The 24,235-nt window shown below is 37.0% G+C and overlaps 1 protein-coding gene across 1 annotated transcript; it reads right to left on the bottom strand.

Moving 5' to 3' along the window:
- Positions 1-2,699: 2,699 nt before the first annotated feature.
- LOC141343409 (uncharacterized) lies at positions 2,700-14,408 on the bottom strand. Its single transcript, XM_073848009.1, has 7 exons — positions 14,336-14,408; positions 13,616-13,716; positions 7,498-7,692; positions 7,095-7,187; positions 6,789-6,972; positions 3,677-3,922; positions 2,700-3,561 (listed from the first exon to the last, which is right to left on the bottom strand). The coding sequence occupies exons 2-7, from the start codon at positions 13,712-13,714 to the stop codon at positions 3,521-3,523; spliced, it is 858 nt and encodes a 285-aa protein (XP_073704110.1). The 5' UTR covers positions 13,715-13,716; positions 14,336-14,408; the 3' UTR covers positions 2,700-3,520.
- Positions 14,409-24,235: the final 9,827 nt, after the last annotated feature.

Here is a 24,235-nt window from a genome sequence, read left to right as displayed (position 1 = left end):
AATGTATTTGTGGCCACGCTTTAGTTTGGCAACCACTTCTCACTAATAACTAACTATTAACTATGACTTTTGCCTCAGTAAACATTTAATTGGCTGCTTATTAGTAGTTAGTAAAGTGTTTGTTAAGTATAGGTATGGGATATTAAGAGATCTATAAAATAAGGAATTCATATGTGTTTTACAACTGCTAATAAACAGCCAAAATGCTCATACTATGCTAATAAGCACCTAGTTAGTAGTGAGAATTGCTCCTTAAACTTAAGTGTTACCATATTTGTTAACATGCATTTTTATGGTTTTTCAATGCTTAATTGTGATCCTGTACCACAAAACCAGTCATAAGGGTAATAAAAAAAATAAGAATAAATAAGTTTTCCATTGATGTATGGTTTGTTAGAATGTAACAACTATTTAAACCTCTTAAATCTCAGGGAAAACTTGCTACTCAGTGCTACTTACAACTGGTTTTGTGGTCTAGGGTCACAGTTTATTTATGAACAGGAAAGAAGGAAATATATAATTTCATGACCTTGGAAAAGATGTAAAAGATTATGTTTCTTGGGATAAGGAAAGAAAACATTTTCAGTTACTCCCTTATCTGTTATTAGAAACACTCACAATGCAGCATAAACTTACAATGCTAATAACTGTGGAAACCCGCAGTCTGTGAAAAGGGTCAATATGTTGAATATGTCATTGAATAAGTCTAGATAAGTCAGTGCAGGATGTTTGTTTACATGTATGTACATTCATTTATATCTCACTAATGCATATTATGTTGTAAATACTGTAGATTATAATGAGTATTATTAACAGTTTCTTTGTGTTCCGAAGAAACCCCTTAGAGCTTTATGTAAACACACAACCTTCCTGTACCCAACAATTGATAGTGTAACCACAGTAGCAGATTCACAGGTCCAACTAGGGCAGCTAGAAGCTGTTTGTCTCCACACAAGCACAAATTTAATGGCACACTTTATCAAAGAGGCCAGCGCTCATATCCTTGCTCTCATCTGTCTCTGAATGCCCTCTGAGCCCAATAAAACCATCTCCTTCACTCCATAATGACTTCCTACTCCATTGAAAATGACAGTGGCTCAAGCTAATTGTCCACATTGTAAATTATGAGTGGTGAAATGACATCTTACTAGAACGTTCTCAGCAAAATGATGGCTAAGTGTGCTCAGAAATGAATGGATCTATCATTGTCTTTGACAAAGAAGAGTTGGTTGCCAGGTAAACCAAACAACAACAAAAAACAAATGAAGAATGGGAGCCTCAGGGTATTATGGTCAATGCAGAGTGCAAACTTTGTATTGCTTTCAAATGGTTCTGAATGGAACATACACTGAAACTCTTTTCTTGGTTAATTAGAAATTTCCATTGATGTGCAATGTTGGTTCAGTCTAAAACTGTATGTGCAGTCTTTTTAATCCTATCAAATGTCAAAAGAGCTGCCTTGGCAACCCAAGTACCTCCAGTGCCATCCCTGGAGATGCTGTCTTTTTCTGTCCCCTGGTGAAACTTTGACAGAGATCAATTTGTCGTTTGCAATCAGAGAGGAATTTTTTATTAAACCACTTGAGGGTCTCACTCTTACGTCACAATATGAAAGGAAATTAACAAACTGTAGATTCATTTCTTTTGACATGGACAGTTAGCAGTCGAGAGTCCCTCAGAGTCGCATCCACTGCTAAAAATGTCTCAACAATACGTTATTTCATTCTGGAATGCTTCAATTTCCCCTGTGCCTTAAGAACGGGATCAGTCATGATTACTGGCTTTTTAAATAACCCGGAATTCACAGAATATCAGTCATGATTCTTCTTTTCCATTCATCACTCTTTCTCACTCTTCCCCATCTATATGTCAATTAGAGAGAGGGTTTTAAGCTTTCTGACTAATGGGCTCTTTTAGACAAATTGTAGTGATACTGGAAAAGCAGTTCGATATCTCTCTTCGCTACATGAGATGTAAAAAAGATTGCGTGTTTTTAGATACAATAAGATGTGGTTGTGCTGCATACTGTGATGCGAAAACAACAGAGATCAGCCAACTTTCCAGGTGCATAGTGAAACGTGGATGTTTAGAACAGTGCTGCGGTGAGTTTTTGTGCCATCTAGTGGTTTAAGGCTTGTTTACACCAGGAGTGATATCTATAAAATATAAATACAATATTTTGTCTGGAATGCTCCAATTTCCCCTGTGCCCTGAGAGCAGGATTAGTCTTAGTTATTGGGTCTTTGAATAACATGAAAGTCACAGGCCATCGATCACTGCCTTTCTTTTCCATTCGTCACACGTTTTCTCGTGTCTTCGTGTCAATTAGAGAGGGGATTGTAGGTTTTATGGCTAATAGGCTCATTTAGACAGTGGTAGTGATATCTCTCAACACCTCTCTTCACTGGATTTCTGTGTTTTCATATACAGTTAGGCGAGGTTGTACTATAACTGAAAGGTTTCATGTACAGCATAGAAATCATGAGACACTGCATCTTTATGAGTATAACATTTTCTTGGAATGATAGTTATTTATTGTAATCTAATCGCAATTTTATATTGTTTTTAAATGCTCAGTCTAAGAGAAAATAACATTAAACATATTAAATTACAAAATTAAAGTAGACAAATATATTGCATTCAACAAATACACTGTTTCTGTTTGTAAAACAAAGAGGCCATTTTGATACAATGCTTTTTATTCGAATTGTTAGTATCACTCTTAATTATCTCTGCAATATATATTGTTCTGTGGTACAGAGATTCTTAAAATGGTGTTGATTTAAAATGTGCAGTGAAGATATTATTCATTGTGTATATAATAGATAATGTCACCCTAGAAAAAATAACACAGTATTTTAATTGTGTTTGTAATATTGTTGATAAGCTTTCAGTGTAACTTAAAAAAAAGTTTTTATGATCATTTCCACTCTTAGTATAATGTAAGAGGATCATTAAAAGACCACAATAAAAATTGCCCAAGACCCTGCATATGGTGACATGTGTTTGTTTCCCATGGACCACAAAACCAGTCTTAATTAGCACAGGTATATTAGCCAAAAAGATTCAAAATCATTAGAATATTAAGTTAAGATCATGTCCCATGAAGATATTTTGTACATTTTCTTACCGTTAATACATGAAAACTTAATTTCTGTTCATTTGGAAGTTGGACAAATTTAAAGATGATTTTCTCAACACTTTTTTTTTTTTTTTTTTTTTTGCACCCTGCATTTCAGATTTTTCAAATAGCTGTATCTCGGCCAAATATTGTCTTATCCTAAAAAATCAATGAGCTTATTTATTCAGCTTTCAGATGATGTATAAATCTCAATTTCAAAAAATTGACTCTTATGACTGGTTTTGTGGTCCAGGGTCACATAAAACTGTGAATAATCTAAGAATAAAATAAAGAAAGAAGCCGATGGAGGTGTGAATAATTTAGGAAAACATGCTAATGTTAGTACATATATATACTACTCCATAGCACGGTTAGTCTTCAGGTCTCTCTCAGGTCCTATCACATCTGATGCAAGAAGATACTGAGTAGGCAAATTGCAGCTGTAAGTCAGGAAAACAGAGAGTTATTTGAACTGTATGCATTGAGTATATATGTCTTTTTTTAATTAACTGTGATTTAACACATCATACGAGGACATCTTGGAAACGTATTTACCATGACTCAGTAGCCTGCTGAGTGAGATGCTGGCATTTGAATTAGCTGTGCTTTTAGCTGTGGTTCTAGCTGTGGTTCTAGCTGTGGTGCTAGTTGTGGTGCTAGCTGTGGTGCTACTTGTGGTGCTAGCTGTGGTGCTAGCTGTGGTGATATCTGTGGTGCTTACAACATTAGTAGAGTTGACATTAGCTAGATTCACCAGAGCAGAGGACCCTAATACACTTTTTGGTTCTCCCAGCACGGTTCCTACAAAGCAAAGGGCAAAATGACAATCTATCAGCTTAGTGTTATGCATGTGCCCACCTGATCTCACAACAAAAACGTACCTGTGGGAACTTTTTGGCAATATGTGAAATACGTACCAATAAGTACATATCACTGCAGTTTCCAATAGAAATGAACACTAGGCGGTAAAACACGAGCACTTGAAAATGTTTTCGTACACAGTTATGATTACAGCTTCATAAATTTGTTGATTTTAAATACTACCCCTCATAGCAGGATTTTAATGAGCCAATTTGGCTAGTACATTTTTAACTAAAAAAAATTGTCTAGTGATTTGACAGCGATAGCCGCCACAACAGATTTTTACCCAAATTTGGTGAGTTGGCGGGTGTTCATTTCAAACCCTGCCTCCTAGTATTGGCAGGTTTAGGATAAGTGTGGTGGAGGGGTTAGGATTTGGCAGTCATGTAGCAATTTGAAGGAGAGGGGGTAATCATTTGGTAGGTGGTTGAAAATTGAACTTTGAACATAACAAACTTGCTCGGTAGCTCAGATGGCACGGATTTTGGACAGATTTGCAAAATCCTTGGGTGCCAATCCTGTAAAAACATGACTTATGATGAAAGAGCTGAAAGATGAGAGACCGAAAAACAAGCTAAAACTGCATGCTTGCGACTGTGCTTTTACGTCTTATTTGCTTTTGTTCATATTATCGGGTAGGTTTAGGTGTAGTGGTACGTTATTTTAAAACGTCATGGAGCATTAGACTTATAGCGCCACTCAACGGACAAGTCAGAACTGCAGTGACACGTACAAATCCAATGTCACATAAAACATACCATTTTTACGTTCATCTGTTCTAGAGAAGAAGAAAAAAACACTCTTTTAGTGCCACTCTTTTGGAAACTGCAGTGATATGTACTTATTGGTTCGTATTTCACTTCTCGTGAAAAAGTTCCCACAGGTATATTTTCGCCATGAGATCAGGTTAGGATCAAATGTCACTAGTAAAACTAGTAAAAATGTCACATTTATTATAAATATCCCTGATACAATATATATTATTTATTGTATAAGTGAGGACACCCCCCACATTTCACCAACCATTTTAGTATATCTTCTCAATGGACAATACTATAGAAATGAAACTTGGATATATTTTAGAGTAGACAATGTGCAGCTTGTATAAGAGTGTAGATTTACTGTCCTCTGAAAATAACTCAACATGCAGCCATTATTGTCAAAATGCCAAAAGTGAGTACACCCTAAGTGATAACAGCATGAATAAACTATTCATCATATTTATGTTTTTGTCTGCTTGACAGGACTATACAAAGTTGTGTATCTTGTATTAGAGCAGTTAAAATTAGGTGATTTAAGTACAATTCTGTCATACTGACCACTGGATGTTCATCTCATGGCAAAGAACTCTCTAAAGATTTGAGAATTAGAATTGTTGCTCTGCACAAAGATGGCCAAGGCTATTAGAGGTCAGTTACACCCTGAGACGTAGTTACACTACAGTGGTCAGGGTCATACAGAGGTTTTCCAAGATGGGTTCCATTCAGAACAGGCCTTGCAAGGTTCAGTTAACGAAGTTGAGCAATCGTTCTGTGCATCAGACACATGAGTGCTGCCAGCATTGCTTTAAAGGTTGCAGAAGTAGAAACCAGCTTGTCTGTGCTCAGACCATACAGTGTGTGACATATGGTCTGAGCACAGACAAGCTGGTTTGCATAGGCGTCATCCAAGAAGGAAGCCTTATCTGAAGCTGGCTCACAGCAAAGCCTGCAAACAGTTTGCTGAAGTGTCCAGCATGTGTGGCAAGCCCTGGTGAGGAGTACCAAGAAAACTGCCTACAGTCAAGCATGGTGGTAGTAGCATCATGGTCTGGGGCTGCATGAGTGCTGCTGGTACTGGGGAGCTGCAGTTTATTGAGGGAAACATAGATTCCATTATGTACTGTACATTTTGAAGCAGAACATGATGCCTTCCCTCCAGAAACTAGTTTCCCAACATGATAACGATCCCAAACACACCACCAAGATGACAACTGCCCGAGGAAGCTAAATGTGAAGGTGATGGGGTGGCCAAGTATGTCTCCAGACCTGAACCCTATTAAGCAACTGTGGGGCATCCTCAAGCGTAAGGTGGAGAAGGACCATGTGTCTAATGTCCAGCAGCTCCATGAGGAGTCGAAGAGGATCCCAGCAACAACCTGTGCAGCTCTGGTCAATTCCATGCCCAGGATGATTAAGGCAGTGCTAACACAATAAATTGCCACTTTGGACAAGTTCACTTAGGGTGTACTCACTTTTGTTGCCAGCTGTTTTGACAATAATCGCTGTATGTTGAGTAATTTAATTTTCAGGGGACAATAAATGTATATTGCTGTACAAGCTGCACATTGACTTCTCTAAAATATATCCAAGTTTCTTTTCTATAGTATTGTCCCTTGAGAACATATACTAAAATGGTTGCTGAAATGTGAGGGGTGTACTCACTTTTGTGACATACTGTATATATAAAACAATTTGATTGAAGCCTGTTAATATGGATGTGGAGTTCGATGTGACAAATTTGCTTATTTAAAAAATGCAAAAATATTTTACCCTTTTTTTAAAATAATTTTCATATTTATTTATGTTACAAAATCATAAAATCTATTTATTTTAATGACATAAGTGATTAGTTTATGAAGGCAGAGATCGAAATCAAATAACACCCATATTTTTTTGCTGTTACATTCAGTATGAGGTAGCATTAATTAGACTTTTGGGCCAACAGTATTTGTATTACAGATCTTTTTTTATGATCTATATTCCCTTCAGTATCAGCTACATGTCCAATAACAACCTGCAATGTGTTGAAAAGTGATCAAACTCACCATTGGTTGAACCCTGCAAGATGTCAAGGAAAACGTTCGCCTGGGAATCAGCAATGTTGCTGATGTTGATATTTGAGCCATTGATATTGTTTAGGAAGCCGATGACTGATAAATCAATGGGGATGTTGAAAACACACTGAATCAAGTTTGGTTTAATCGAACCCTGGATATTGTTTACATTGGGCTGAAGAAAAAAAAAGTATAATGATCCATATGTCAAAGGCATTTAATAATTCCACACTCTTGTAAAAATTGCAAAGGTCTGTAGAAATGCTCAAATGATACTCTAAAAAATATTATTCTTACCACATTTGTTGTCACCAGAGTATTTGACAATCCTGCAGTCTGGAAGAAGAAGCTGCTACTATTACTGCCACAGACAAAGATGATATGGAGGCCCTGTAAAAAAGAGAGGATTTTATTATGAGAAGGAACATAATGACCCTTGACATGGCACTAAGCAGACTGTCTTGTAATGAAACTAGGCTGTTTGGAACAACAGTATTTTCCAGTTTAATTAATGTTCCTGTGGGTTCATTGTGAATCTGTGTGGCTCTGGTGTCAAATCAGTTATTTCCACAATATGACTTTCTGTTTGACCTTTAATCAAAACAAGTTAACCACTTTGCTTTAAGGAAGTTTGGTCCACAAAGTGTGAATGTGTGTTGTAAAATGTGTTTTTTTTTTTTTTTTTTTTTTTTTTATTTACCCGAGTCACATTAGATATCACTCCAGCTGCTAAAGCAATGTAACCACTGGAGTTCCCACTGAGCTCTACTGTCAGATTGGAAGAAGTCATCTGTGATGAGGCGAAGAAGCACTGAGAGCTGCCTGAGGGATCACATCCTTTAGGGTTGTCCAAACACAGTTTGGTTTTTCCACACTCATTTCTGGTAATGTTTGACTATCAATAAGAAAAATCAGAAAAAATAACATATGCATTTGTCAACATCAACACCAGGGGTTTTCAAATCTGCCCTGCAAGATCCATCTTCCTGCAGAGTTTAGCTCCAGCCTTGATCAAACGCCCCTGCCTGTAACTTTCTAGTGACCTAAAGACCTTGATTAACTTGTTCAGGTGTGTTCGATTAGGGTCAAAACTGAAATATGCAGGAAAATGGATCTCACATGTCAGAGTTGAGAACCCCTGACCTACATCCTAAACTGCTTTAAAAAACAATAGCATATAAAGGATAACAAAGTGTATGAAAACTAGCTCCTGGAGGGCCACAGACTTGCAGAGCTTAGCTTCAACCCTAATTAAACACACATAACCTAGCTAATCAAGGACTTTAGAGGGTAATTCACATCGCACAGTAGTGATGCAAAGTCAGATTCATTTCCCCTGGTGAAAAAAAACAACTAAAACCAGCCTAGGCTGGTTGGCTGGTTTTAGCTGGTCAATCAGCCTGGTTTTAGCTGGTCATATCTGCTCAGCAGGCTGGTTTTAGCTGTTTTTTTTTTTTCAGCAGGGTCAATAAGTTCAAAAAGCCAGTTCATCGGTTCCTAATGTCATCAAGCAATAATGTCACTACACATTTCTTCTACACAACTCAGTGCCATGCTGCATCAGTAAATCATTCAAATAAAGTAATTTGTGTCAACACAAAAAGTTATTTGTGTCAACAGATATTGCTGATTGGCTTTCATTAACTTGGATAAGATAAGATTCCTAAACTTTTTGCACATAGCAGACATTACAGATATTTATGCACAAACACAGATACACCCTTAAAATAAAGGTGCTTTAAACAACTATCGTAGTAACACTTAATAATAATTACACACTATGAACCATTAGTTAAACATAAGTAAATAGTCAGTTCATCATTTATAAATCCTTATCTCTACATTAATAGTTTAAAAATGCAGCTATACAGGCTTCATTCTTGACATAAAAACATTTCTATAATGTGTTTAATAACTGTATTTTCATACTTAAAACAACAACAAAATAAAGAAAATAATCAAGTTATTTTGCTGTAGTAAGAAGGATTCATATGTTTAAGTTTCATGGCTAAGTGAAAAATCAGTGCCAAGTGTGGTACATTTCAAATAAATTCTACATTTCAAACTGAAGATTTACAATTAGCTGAAACAGAAAATCAAATACTGTATATTCAACAAAAAATAAAACATATATGTTACTGCTAAGTTATGTTTTCTGGAGGTGTACAGGAATTTTTAATTTTCTATGACATTGCAGAGGTTTATTTTTCATTATATAACAAGTGTACAGTGTTCTTTTTTTTGCATCTTAAAATTAACATTTCTATGTTCTGTATCACTTTGTTGTTTGTTTCCTTTTTGTTTAAAAGATAGCTGAGCCTTTAAATCTGCTTTGTAAAAGTTTTACGAGGCATAAATAGATGAGCTCACAAAAATAGTTAACTGACAACTACTAAATATTTTATACCCACCTAAATTAATCACGAATTACAGTAATAATACATGTTAATAAAGCATTTATTAACACACTGAGTAACTATTGTATGTCTATATGTAGACATGTGCATCTAAAGTTTATTAATCATTTAGTTACACATTCTAAATGATCTTATGAATCTCTGACAACTCCTAAATAACTGGTCTGTTAATAATATAATACTTAATTTAGAAATTAATAATTGATCATTAGTAAATTATGAAAATACAATTATTAAAAACATTATAGATATGCTTATAAATCAGGAACAAAACATTTAGAGCTTCATTTATGAACTGCTTACTACTGTCTGTTAATGTGGGGATAATGCTTTATAAAGGATGAACTGACTATTTACTAATGCTTAACCAAATTATCTTTCCTTACCTTTTTAATAATCTGAAGAACCTTCTTTCGCCACAAAGAACTTTACGTGAAGCAGAAATGTTCTTCAGATGTTAAAGGTTCTTTATGGAACCATTTAGACAAAAAAGGTTCTTCTATAACATCATGAAGCACCTTTATTTTTAAGAGTGTATGTTCTACATGTCTAAAGTATAAAGAAAGAATATTATAAACTCCTTGATTTTGCTTAAACAACTTCAGATATAATCTGCATGTACAATAAACCATAGTTTTCTTGGCAGAAAGATTTTTGCAGGTTTTAATAAAATGTTATTTAATAACAGTAGTCATAAAAAGCATATTTTGCCTCAGGCTTGAACAACATTGTCAACCCATTCAAACTTTCACAGTTGGTTGAACCAGCTCATTCAGTTCTTTTTGAGTTGGATGTGCTAATTCGGCTGCGTGTCTTGCATCATCATCGATTCATTTTGATTTTGTGAACCAGCTCAACTGGTTACTTCTGAGAACTGGAGAACAGTTCATTCATCGAACATCATTCCCACACAGACAAACACTAACAAACAAGTTGGCTGTTGGATTTAGATTTATAAAAAAACAAAAAACAAAAAAAATTGATGTTCACACTGCTGCAACAGACAACATCGAACGCTGATCGAACAGGGTCAGGTGAAAACTCTGATCCACACACTGATCCAACAAAACCCAACAAACGTGTTTGTTGCCGTTTGTCTATATGGTTTGAATTGCAGTGTTTTGCAAGCTACTTGGAAAATATAGTGAGTTAAGATAGTAGTTACTCTACATTAAATAAAGCTTCCCCTGGTGAAAAAAACAGCTAAAATCAGCCTACACTCTTAGAAATAAAGGTGCTTCAAAAGGTTCTTCAAGCGATGCCATTGACGAACCATTTTTGGTTCCACAAAGAATTATTCAGTCAAAGGTTTTATAAAGAACCATTTCTAGCTTAACTTTTTATAATCTGAAGAACCTTCTTTTACCGCAAAGAACCTTTTGTGAAACAGAAAGGTTCTTCAGATGTTAAAGGCTTTTTATGGAACCATTTAAACAAAAAGGTTCATCTGTGGCATTTTGAAGCAACTTTATTTTTAAGAGTGTAGGCTGGTTGGCTGGTTTTAGCTGGTCAGCAGGCTGGTTTTAGAGGGGTTTTGGCCACTTTTCCAGCCTGACCAGGCTAGTCAAGATGGTCAGGTGTGGAAACCACCAGCTAAAACCAGTTACTTTCAGCTTAAACCAGCTAAGACCAGCCAACCAACTTAGGCTGGTTTTAGCAGTTTTTTTTTTTTTTCAGCAGGGTCATTACACTAAAATTACCCCCGGGAAATGTAGCAACATGGCAAGAGTAGTTTACTACATCTAAAGCACTACATCGGTAAGCCCCTCCCTTCGAATGCAGATGAGTCAATGGGAGTTGAGTATCAGTTGTACGTGGAACGAAACTTTGACATCTTTAGGTTTCAGTGCCATAGAGAAACACTGGAAGATCCAAAGCTTTCATCGGTTTGATGGTGTTTATGCTACAAAAATGGTAAAATGACGTGCCTGGGGTACTTGTAACACTGATTCCATGTAACCTGAGAGGATAGGCAATAAAATTTAGAATGTATTTTATTATTCAACATTCATTTTCTAGTTTTGTAATACTCTCATTAATTTACAATTTTCATCAGCTCAAGGAGAATGTTAATGTCTTGTGTTTCGGCAAGGTATCTGTGGCTAAAACTAACTAAAGTTGAAGTTAGCGAGTCCATGCTAACAAGCAAAACTTAAATAGCTAACTGTTCTCACATCATGTATGCATAGGTCAAAAACACAAAAACATTTCAGTGCCTCTTAAACTGGTTAAATGTACATTTATTTAATTTTACACTGTGGTACATGAACATTTGACCACGGATGTTGTTGACCGTAACATGAGGCTTCTCTCGCTTACACTGTGATCTGTAAACCCTTGCTACCAAAATAATATCGTTACTTATTTTAAAATGTTTTATATATCTCTCCATGGCATGTCCCACTTGAATGCTCCTCGATGAGAGGTGGTCCTTCTGTCTCCAAATTTTTTTAAACATCTTCACTGTAAGACAGTGGCAACTCTGCTTGTTTGCCTGAGGGAGCAACAGTGACTAAGGGGGCGGGGCTTAACAATTGGTCAATTTCTGTAGGTGTCACAGCACACCTAATCCAGCTAATCAGGTCCTTCAGGCTTATTTGAAAAGTAGATGGGCTGTGGCCCTCCAGGAACAGATTTTTGAGTCATTACAAGTCAATGCAATCTCAATTATTAAAAAAAAACTGTCAAATAAATAGGTAGTAGGGTTGGGTATCGAGAACCAGTCCATTTTAGAACCGGTTCCAAATTTCCAATAACCGGGTATTCGATAAGACGTGCATTTATGTGATTTATAAACTATTTAAGTGCAGGAAGGAAAAGAACCGCGGTCTTTTTAAACTTTTGTTTTTAATTTCTCTGCCTGACATTTTTGTCAAAATTGAGTTATTCACATATTCTTATTCTGTGACAACTTATTTATAGCATTTGATGTTTCTTTTGTAAGATATGTACATTTGGGGCCTTTTTTTTAGAAAACAAAAATGGTTCTATTTACAGAAGTCTATGGAACACAAAAACTTTGAAGCTCAATATCTCGAAAGTGCTCAGAATGCATATAGAACCTTATAATTCTAAGGTGACGATTTGTTCAGTTTTATTCATTTATGCGATTGCTAATTGATTTGTTTATTCTTATTTTATTACTTTTCTTTAATAATTTAATGTTTGAAATTTATATTAGTCTAGTTATTTTTTCTGTGGTATTTTTTGGTAAAAACCATAGGCAAAAGACAGAATAAATATATTTGAATCGTTATTAGGAATTGATAAGAATCGGAATCGATAAGCAGAATCGTAACCGGAATCGATAAAACTCAAAAGATACCCAAACCTAATAAGTAGGCATAATTGTTCAGTTCAATTGTTTATTCAACAACTGTTCCAAACCAATTTGGCAACAAAAACAAACAGAAAATATGTGATCCACATAATAACAAAACCATGTGTGTTCATCTGTATGTGTATGTATGCGTACACACCTGTGTTTGTATTTTGTTTGCAAGTTTTGTGGCTAAATGCGACTAAAGTAAACAGGCTGGTCACTGCACAAAGAGCTCATTAGCAGAGCTCATTAGCATTTAAAGCAACATCCACCAGAACAGGTTGATTTTGACAAGGTAAAAAGGTGTTTTTTACACTGCCATTGAGAAAATTTAATCAAAGCACATTACAGACTTTTCATTAAGACCCTAAAGAATCATATCAACTTGTGGAAAATGGGCATTCCATGACCCCTTTAAGCAAATTTAATTATTGGCTATTGCTTTATAACAAGAAAATGCCATTGCCGTCAAAACTTTTTTCAAGACAATTTCCTTCAGTGATACATTAAGCCCACACCCCTAATCCAATATTTATATTTTCTTCCTATATTGCGAACATCGTGAAGAGTGAGCTGTTCTCTGCCTTCTACAGTATTTTCTCTATTTCGTAATGCATTTTTCTTTATCACTGTCCCAGTAGCTCTCGAAAATACAACAATACAACAGAAAAGTACAAAAAATACAGTACAAAGAATTGAGAAATGTAATGCATTTTTGTACTTATTTTACTGTTATTTTCAGGATCTACTGGGACAGTGATAAAGATCGACTAGTCAAACGCAACCGACGGGTTTATACCACTAATTTAGACCAATGCCGCAAAACAAGTAGAAGAAAAATCACCGCACAGAAGTTTTTTTTTTTTTTTTGTAGCACTTCTGTCAGCTACATATGTCCGTGTATCACTAATTGTAGTGACGCTACTGGCCAACACTGGTGAATTGGCCTAAGTAAGTTCTAGAAACTTCCTAGCAGGAGCTAAACTCTATAGGACAGTGGCTCTCCAGGCTCTCACAACAAAAGTCCAACATTTTTTGAAAAGTAAATAATGGTGGAAAGGCATAAATGGTATTCTTACAGTTAAATTTTTTGGCGTTGATAGGTTCCCATCAGCCTTAATGCAAGACACTGCACAACCAATCACACAAACCACCAGAAACATCAGATTGTTCATCATGTCTGAGAAAAAGATTAAAAACGCATTTAATCAAACTAATCTGAAATAGAATGAAAAATCTGACATAATACACATTTGCTTTATGGAATTAATTCTAAAAATAATCAAATAAATAAGACTACAATTGATAAACATGAACTAAATGTTTTCTATAAAAAAGCAAATGCCATAATACAAACAATTTTTCAAATTTATACTTAGGCCTAAACTAAACATAAATACATACATACATACATCAGAGATAGATAGATAATGTAAAATAAAGAAACATTATAATGTAAAATTTAAAAGCAATATTAAAATTGTGCACTCTTTCTAGGTAAGTAATCTTTGTTCAATATTTCAATCAAATAGTTATGCTGATAAATCAGTTTTTATGTATTATTCCTTATATATTAACTATAATTAAATGTATTTTAGTATATATTTATTAGTATATTAATATATAAAACATAAAAATACAAATTACAATACAGTCACTAGTAGTCTTAGATATTGGATTCCACTTTATACAATTTATTACCTTGAATAATTCGAATTAGATAATATCAAAATATAGATGAACTAACTCACATAAAATAAAATTCCTTCAAACCGTTGTCCAAAATATAAACTGTTTACCTGTAGATGTGTCTTTACCCGTAGATATATTCACCTTCACGCCCTTGAAAAATCAGTGAAAACTTGTTCCCTGTGAATCTTTTAAACAGAACTCAAGCCCACTGAACCACACTGAGAGTGATCACACCCCATTAAATGCATGAGGAAATACAAGAATAGTCACACTGTTATGTATAAACAGTTTTATGTGACGCATGTTGTTACAAAGCATATTGTGTTTGTGTCACAACATGCTGAAAAGTACAACAGGAAAGTCCAAGTCCAATATAGATATAGATATAATTGAATTATTATGTAAAAATTATTTTTAAATATTAAGATGACAGGGTGGACCAGCATATAACACACAAAGCCTCCCACATAAAGAACACGCAAAATAACAGATTTTACTCTAAAATTGCTATAAAATTTAAGCCTTATATCTAAATAACTTCAAAATTTGAAGTTGATATATAAAAAAATTAGGTTCTTGTGAGATTTTAAGTGGTGTTCAAAACCATAGTGGACGTTCGCAAGTGCACTCATTCAATCCCACAATGCACCGCAAAAACGAGTGTACAACCGATGTACGCTCAACAGCTAGAGATAACCCATAATGCACTGTGAGAGTCGCAGCTGAATCATCCATCTGTTCATTTTACAACGCGCTTGTCCACTGCGTAATGCAGCGTACAACACAGGTACAAATTTGTTGTAAATTGATTATTAAATTGTTTAACCAAGGTTTATACATAAACTCCTTGACATAGTTCAAGATAAATCCTTTAATCTTACTACTCGAACTGTCCGTTTTAAATGATTGTAAAACAGTAAGCAATACTATGCAAAAGCGCCAGTCCTTCCAGTGCACTTAGTGTCCGAATTCACTCACTCGTTTTCATTCACTCCTTCAAGTGAACTGTACTAGTGGACTAATGTAGGGAATAGTGAATAGGGTATAGGGGGCGATTTCGGATACAGCCCTAGTCACACCCAGGCCTGATTACTGCCACACCTGTTCGCAATCAAGAAATCACTTAAATAGGACCTGCCTGACAAAGTGAAGTAGACCAAAAGATCCTCAAAAGCTACACATCATGTTGAGATCCAAAGAAATTCAGGAACAAATGAGAAAGAAAGTAATTGAGATCTATCTGTCTGGAAAAGGTTATAAAGCCATTTCTAAAGCTTTTGGGACTCACCACAAATGGCGAAAACATGGAAGCCCCCTCAACAACATCTAAAGAACTGCAGGCCTCTCTTGCCTCAGTTAAGGTCAGTGTTCATGACTCCACCATTAAAAAGAGACTGGGCAAAAATGGCCTGCATGGCAGAGTTCCAAGACAAAAACCGCTGCTGAGCAAAAAGAACATAAAGGCTCGTCTCAGTTTTGCCAGAACACATCTTGATGATCCCCAAGACTTTTGGGAAAATACTGATGACTGATGAGACAATAGTTGAACTTTTTGTAAGGTGTGTGTCCCATTACATCTGGCGTAAAAGTAACACAGCATTTCAGAAAAAGAACATCATACCAACAGTAAAATATGGTTATGGTAGTGTGATGGTCTGGGGCTGTTTTGCTGCTTCTGGACCTGGAAGACTTGCTGTGATAAATGGAACCATGAATTCTGCTGTCTACCAAAAATCCTGAAGGACAATGTCTGGCCATCTGTTCGTGATCAGAAGTTGAAGCAAATTTGGGTTCTCCAGCAGGACAATGATCCAAAACACACCAGCAAATCCACCGCTGAATGGCTGAAGAAAAACAAAATAAAGACTTTGGAGTGGCCTGGTCAAAGTCCTGACCTGAATCCTAAAAAGGCAGTTCATGCTCGAAAATCCTCCAATGTGGCTGCATTACAACAATTCTGCCAAGATGAGCAGGCCAAAATTCCTGCACAGCGCTGTAACAGACTCATTGCAAGTTATCGCAAACGCTTGATTGCAGTTGTTGCTGCTAAGGGTGGCCCAACCAGTTATTAAGTTTAGGGGGCCATGTGGGTTTGGATTTTGTTTTCCCTTCATAATAAAAAACTTAATTCAAAAACTGCATGTTGTGTTTACTTGTGTTATCTTTGATTAATATTTAAATTTGTTTGATGATCTGAAACATTAAAGTGTGACAAACATGTAAAAAAATAAAAAATCAGGAAGGGAGCCAACACTTTTTAACACCACTGTACCCTTTTATAGTCATTTTTATGTTGGGTTATCATGTCAAATTATTTATATAGGTACAGGACACTAAAAGGCACCCTATATACTGTGATATTGACCGAGGTAGATTCATTCAACTCATTCCAACACCACAAGAAGGTGAAGGTCTGAAAAACACATTCATAGTAATGTCTTGTAACAATAATGTGGTTTCATGGCCACAATCTGATTATTGAATAGAACTTTTGTTCTCATAATCACAGCTTCCTCATTTCACAAAAGGTGGGGTGGCAACTGATAGAATGGTATGTCTTGTTCGCAGAACCTGATTTCACCAAGTGCGACATGTTCCTGGACCAACATCTTTGTTGACCCTGGAACAATATTGTGATTAACCAATCAGATTTGAAAAAAAAAAAAAAAAAAAAAAAAAAAACTTTTATAGTTTTTGTGAATTTTAGCCGTATAATGACTGTTTACTGCTTGTACATCCGTGTCATTAATCTATCATATCTTCTGATTTTAGGGATTACTCATGGGTAAGGTTAGGGTTAGGTGTAGGAATGTGGTCAAAATTATATTTTTGGATTAAAATGTTGTTCCAGGGTCAACAAAATATGAACATCTCTAACTCAGCAAAATCAGGACGTGCGTTTTGTTCTTTGTGTCATTTATGTCCACATATAAAAATAGCTCAGATGATTGCTATTACTGATAAAAAAAAAAATATCATAAAGTGCAGGCTATCTGGGGAGATATTACATTTTCAAATAAAAAGTTAAGTTTTAAATCTGTTTTACCTATTATATTTTATAATATTGAGTATATACTATGCCAATCTGTATTTAGATTTAGATTACAAGTTTCCTTTTGACAAAATCCATTCCACCCCAGTCTGTTACTTATTTATACATTGTAGCTATTTTTATAACTAGTACATGAAATAAAATTAGTTCCTTGTTGAACTATACTTCTGATAAAGTTTGTTGTCTTTCCAGTAAACACTCAAGGAGTTTAACAAACTTTGTTTGTTAAACTCAACAAACTTTGTTTGTTGCTGTACTTAAAAAACTTGCCTTGAGTGTTCACTGGAAAGACAACAAACTTTATCAGAAGTATAGTTCAACAAGGAACTAATTTTATTTCATGTACTAGTTACAAAAATAGCTACAATGTATAAATAAGTAACAGACTGGGGTGGAATGGATTTTGTCGAAAGGAAACTTGTAACAAGACATACAAAAATATTTAAGCATAGTCATAACATGATGCCTGAGTTTACTGTGCCAAATGCCAGTCCCAAAATTTGTAATTTCTTAGTTATGTCTAAATAGCCATCAACTGATTCACTATTCCCTAGTGGATCCCATATTGTGGATCACATAGTCCATAAGAAAGGAGTGAGCAAAAATGAGTGACCCGATTCAGACATCGATAGAAAGAGAGCTGTCACATGTAAAATCGTAAAATGAGGATGTACTATTATGAATACTACATTCGCCATGTTGTTATTTGCACGTAATCTAACAGCATCAGTTGCATTGCGTCACTGCCATTCCTAAAAACTCTCCCATGGCGTCATAGGATAGTAAAGTGTCCATCGTACGCACACTTCAGAAAACTTGTCTTGGGTGGGACAGAGCATAACAGGGTGGAACAATAGTGTTAACAGGTTCTAACAGTGGAAAAGTTTTACGTCATTGTCCAGCATTGTTTGCCATCTGTAATGTGTATAACTGCAGCTATATAATAATAATTCAAAAGAATAGAAACAAAAAAATCCAGTTTTTCTTTGGGGGAGGGACACAAAAAGAGCTATGTGGTTTCGTATCACTATCAATCATGATGACAAGTGTCAAAAGAATTTTCTGTTGAGGTGGCTAGAGAAATAATTACAATTTATGAAAGAAATTATTTTTTTATTTATAATTGATTAAAATAAAGATGTTGTAAATTATTTGGATAAACTAGATTATCAAACAAACACATCCTCTTGTTTACAGACACTTTTTATTTGATATTTGATTTGACATCTTTGTTTGTTGCTGTGACTTAAAAAGCTGCTGCACATGACTGATGTGCATCTCATTTTCTCACAACTCTTTAAATTCATTTAAGACATTATTTAAAGGTGCCATAGAATGGAAAACTGTATTTACCTTGGCATAGTTGAATAATTGTAATTTTCAATGAGTTTCAATGACCCTCATACTAATAACGGCTTGAGCTCCGTGATTAAATAAATATTTTCCTCCATGTGCGAGATACTGAAATGAGCCACTTTGTGAAACAGCCAATCAGAGCAGAGCTCATCATTATTATTCATGAACCTTCCAAATAAGGTAATAACAGACCATTTTATTCTAATTTTAGAAGGTAAAAAAGTACATACTAACAGGGTGGAAGGTGACTTTAGGGTTACGGTAAATGATTAAAATTGTAAAAAAAATAAAATAAATAATAATAATAATAACTATAGTTTCATATGATTTATATGTATGATTAGATGCAGTTTAGCATTTTCATTTGATATTTTAGTTTTTATCTTTTCATGGTTTAAATTTCTTGTCATTCACTGATCACACAGCTGTCTCCTATCACCCAGCACTATATTAGTCTCCCCTTTCCCACCACTCTTTGAGCTTGGATTGTTTCCTGTTCCTGTCTACAGTGTTTGTGTATCCTGCTCCTGTCTAAACCCTGTCGTGTGTGCCGTGTTGGCCTTTGGTTTGTTTATTTGTTTGTTTATTTGTGTTTAGTTAATAAATATTCTCCTCACCTGCATTTGGACCCAGACCTCATTTCAGCTCGTGACAGAATCCAAACTCCAAGAATGGGTCCAGCAGGGAGGTTGCTCAACCTCCGCCAGGGAGATCGGAGCATAGAGGATTACGCCAGGGACTTCATTGGCGTGGCGGGGCAGTCGACCACCAAGGAGACCTGCTTCTTGTTTTTTTTTTGGGGAGGTCTCCGTCATGCCATACTGGTTAGAGGAATATGTCAATCGGGCTCTGTACTTGAAGGGCTCGGCCTTCAGGGTGGAGTCGGCTGCGGAACCCGCTTACGTTCCTCTGGCGGCGGTGCCCGCTCACGTTCCTCTGGCGGCGATGCCAGCTCACGTTCCTCTGGCGGCGATGCCAGCTCACGTTCCTCTGGCGGCGGTGTCCGCTGACGTTCCTCTGGCGGCGGTGCCCGCTGATGTTCCTCTCGCGGCGGTGCCCGCTGATGTTCCTCTGGCGGCGGTGTCCGCTCACGTTCCTCTGACGGCGGCGGTGCCCGCTGACGTTCCTCTGGCGGCGATGCCCGCTCACGTTCCTCTGGCGGCGATGCCAGCTCACGTTCCTCTGGCGGCGATGCCAGCTCACGTTCCTCTGGCGGCGGTGCCCGCTCACGTTCCTCTGGCGGCGGTGCCCGCTGACGTTCCTCTGGCGGCGGTGCCCGCTGATGTTCCTCTGGTGGCGGTGTCCGCTCAAGTTCCTCTGGCGGCGGTGCCCGCTCACGTTCCTCTGGCGGCGGTGCCGGCTGATGTTCTCCTGGCGGCGGTGCCTGCTGAGGTTCCTCTGGCGGCGGTGCCCGCTGATGTTCCTCCTGAGTTCGGTCACGCCCTGCCCGAGCTCCCAGGCCCTGTGCTGGTCTTGCCCAGCCTCGCGGATCCTTCGTCTCCGGCCCTGCTGCCGTTGCACGGGCCTGGCCCGCCATCCCTCCCCCTGGTTCACCATTCCCCCGTTCCTCCTCCCTCCAGATTGGTTTTCGGCCTTGTGGAACGTCTGGGAGCCGTTCCGTAGAGGAGGGGTTCTGTCATGGGTTTGGGCTGCGGTGTTTTCCTTTCTCCACTTGATGTCGCTGTCTTTTCCCTCCACACTCCATGCCTCATCACGAACACCTGTCATTCCCTGATCACACAGCTGTCTCCTATCACCCAGCACTATATTAGTCTCCCCTTTCCCACCACTCTTTGAGTTTGGATTGTTTCCTGTTCCTGTCTACAGTGTTTGTGTATCCTGCTCCTGTCTAAACCCTGTCGTGTGTGCCGTGTTGGCCTTTGGTTTGTTTATTTGTTTGTTTATTTGTGTTTAGTTAATAAATATTCTCCTCACCTGCATTTGGACCCAGACCTCATTTCAGCTCGTGACAGTTACAAAGTCAGAACTGAGATATAAACTCACAATTCTGATTTTCTTTCTTAGAGTTGCATGATATAAACTTGCTGTTAATAACCTGTAAGTGGCCCTGTACTGTTCTGGTAATAATCTACAGAAACACAATCCATGTCAATAAAGTACATTAAACTGAATCAAAAAATCGGCCTTAAAATCCAAAAATCATGTAACTTTACAGAAACATACTTAATTTCTCAGAATTTAAATTATGATGTTATAACTTATATCTCACACTTCTGAGGGGAAACAATACAGAATTGCGAGTTTGTATAATGCAATTCTAAAAAAAAAAAAGTCACAATTACCCTTTACCCTTTTTACTCAGTGGTTAAAACGTGATTCCATAGTGATCATTTAACTGTTATCATGCAATATTTTATTTACGTTGTTTATCATGGGGAAAATAATTTCATTAATATGCTGTCAGCTCACAAGCCTGATTTGGGCCACATGATCACTGGATTGTTCTGGGCCAAATTCCTCCCACCAACAATCGATTTTAATTTTGTTTGCCATGACCCATGCTGTGCCATCATTACCACACACGGCCCAGCTCTGGCTGAAAGGGTACATGCCATTGCTGACAGGAGGCTAGCAGTGCCAGCATAAGGCCACATTCGGGCCAAGATAATTAGCTATGTGGGTTGTCAGAAAGTAAGAAGTCTTTTCAATTTTATGGTCGTTGCCATCTTTAATATTACATTGGTCACTGTCGCTATGTTTACTGATTTTAAGGCTGATTTTTGCCCCCTGTATATTTCTGTTCTCATTCATACTACTTACACAGTTACCCAGGTCCCACACTATGATCTTCTGATAGCGGTCTACTGTTAATTCCACACCACAAGTTGGCATCGTTGGGTGGACGAGCATTTTGTATTCCTGCCCACACTCTGGAATGCTGACTCCAGAGTAATTCACACAGAACACACCTGTGGTAAAATCATTGTACATGACCTCTTGTGGCTTATTGTTTTAAATAACAGTGGACAGAGATGTAAGTAGTTAAATTTGTTTAATACTATTGACATCTAGTGGTTTCTACATAATTTTCAGATATGTTCTAAGTGAGCCTTGATCTAACCTGCAGATGTGTTTTTAGTAATAATCCTTCTGTAAATTGAGTCCAGTTTTGTCCTGGCAATGAGTCAGAAGAATTAGATTATCTTATTGATACTTAGGACATTTAACTTTGTGTCTCTTTGGAAACATTTCAAAGTTGTTGCTCTGGAAATTTTGGAAGTTCAAACCTCACAATGGGTGATCCAACAGTGAAATACACTTCCTATAACACCAATTTTCCATCGCAAGAAAAATGGCATCTACGCTAATATTAGTTCTTATTAGAGGTGACCGTAGCCACCCAGATCCAGTCTGTATCTGTCCAGATGGTGAATCAGTACCTAGAGATGACCTCTGTCTACAGCCCTGAATGACCATGTCAACTGGATGAACCCCAGAGACAGATCCCCAGCAAAGACCTCGGAATCTAGATGGCCATCGGCACGAAACCACAGGAACCAGATGAGTCCTCTGTGAATTCTGACCTTGCTGCAGCCTAGAATTAAACTGCTGGTTTCATCAGAGTATAACTTCTGACAACTGTTTCAATCTTTATTAAAAAAGCATTTTCCCTGAAAGTTTGAGTTAGTTTGCAAAAGCATCATTATAATCATTACCCACATAGCAAATGTTTCCTGGCCCAGCTCCGGGCCACACAATCACTTTTCCCGCGGCTCAAGTAATGCAAAGAATTACGGCCCTTGAGGTCCCCAGAACTGGATTAAAGACAAGGGCCACACATGGACCATAACCAGCCCGAATCTCAGCCAGTTAATCACTCTTAACAGGTTTTATTATTGGTACCAATTCTCAGCCTTAAGTAAACCATGAATCCCTAAATCTAAGTCACACCTGAACCTTATATAGCCCAGACCCAATACAGAATCTTAATATTTGATATTAATACATTGTGTATTACTATAATCACCATTATTCATTTTGTAAAGTGTTTTAGTAATGTACACACAAACTATGCCAATAAAGTACATTAAACTGAAAAGAAAATCATGTAACTTTGCAATAAAAAACATATTGCATTGAAAATGTTTCTTATTTATAAAGAACAAATCAACCAGAGTGTATAAAGTATACCGTCTATAAGAGAAATGTAATCACAATCACAAGAATTTATTGCAGAAATGTCAAAGAGCAATACCACAGTAACGGGATTCCAAATGACGATACGTTGCAGTCGCGGTTCCTTCTGGCGGAATATAGTTAGTTTAGTGTGAGGAGCAGGGCATAATTTAAGTTGTTCACCGGAAACACGACATGTCACAATTCTGCTGGCCATATTGAGCCTGTCAGGATGCGCCACCCCTTCTATTAGAGCAGCTTTATTAAGGTGCGGAGACCAAGTTCAACTGTTGCATTCATGGTTTCAAACTGAAGCTAAGCAGGCCCAAGCCTAGTCAGTACGTGGATGGGAGACCCTTTGTGGAAAACTAGTTTGCTGCTGGAGATATATATAGTTGTCATTGCCTTATTCTAGTTGTAAAAGTTTAAACAAGATTAAGATACTGACTAACTGTAGTGTTTAGTTGGACTCTGACTCCACTATGACCCATTTGGACTCGGACTTGAGTCCGACTCGCCCCATTTTGGACTCGGACTCTATTGCTTAAAGACTCGGACTCCACTCAGACTTGACTTAGGTGGACTCGAACCCAACACTAGTATAGGGCCAGGAATACCACAAACTAAATGCAGTCAGTGTGTTGACTAGTACTAACCAGCCCTGTTCCTGGGGGTGCATCATCAAAACATTTTGCATGTTATCTCATAGAGCAGGATATTGAGACTCTGTTTGCATTTGTTTTACAAGATTGAAATTAGATTCAATTTAGATCTCGATTCAATATTAAACTTGCTATGCTATATACTTCAGTGCAGTAAAAGTACTACAATTTATTATACTAGTAATTTTATAATAAATCGAAAAGCAAGACGTCTTAAAAAAAAACTAGAAGCTAAAGTTCGATAACAAACTTTAAATGTTGGCTTGGAGAGCCAACCCCAGGCAGCCTTGGGGCAAAGGAGCCAGAGCACTTGTGTGTCCGGCGTTCTTGAGCTGCCCCGCTGCGAAAATGTGCCCTTGCTATTTCATATTCTAATAAAAAAGCCTAGGCTATGACAACGGGTTTAACAGAGTTGGCTATAGCTGGATGTGAAATAATTATTTTATTGTTTTTATATTCTTTTAATTGTTTGCCCTGTTTGCTATTTCAAAGTTATGTAATAACAGTATGTTGGCTCTCCAAGCCAACACAAAGTCCCTTTAAGGGTATTCTATAGTCTTTGACCAACATAACTAGGGTGTTGAAATGGCAGCTGCAGCCAATAATCCTCTGCTGCCATCTTCTGGTTATATGGGTAATTTAATAAAAATATATTTTTTTCCAAAGTGAATCTTTGAAGTGAATTTTACTGCACAGCTATAGAGTTGAAAAATAATTAAGGTTTAAAAAAAATTACACGATTTTAAAAATGTGTTCATGATTATGAAGGCGAGTTACTGATTATCAAGAATATGATTAAG

This window comes from Garra rufa, chromosome 9, assembly GCF_049309525.1.
Source record: "Garra rufa chromosome 9, GarRuf1.0, whole genome shotgun sequence".
NCBI lineage: Eukaryota > Metazoa > Chordata > Actinopteri > Cypriniformes > Cyprinidae > Garra > Garra rufa.
The sequence above is the reverse complement of the archived record's forward strand: the minus strand, read 5'-3'. Positions and strand labels throughout refer to the sequence as shown.

Bases quoted from the DNA above. Each gene is read 5' to 3' on its own strand.
- LOC141343409 (XM_073848009.1), bottom strand. From the start codon at position 13,714: ATGATGAACAATCTGATGTTTCTGGTGGTTTGTGTGATTGGTTGTGCA. The intron at 7,188-7,497 runs GTAAATAAAAAA...TCTTTTTTACAG, and splicing joins TGATATCTAATGTGACTCGG to GGCCTCCATATCATCTTTGT. The intron at 3,923-6,788 runs GTGAGTTTGATC...TTTGCTTTGTAG, and splicing joins CTTGCAGGGTTCAACCAATG to GAACCGTGCTGGGAGAACCA.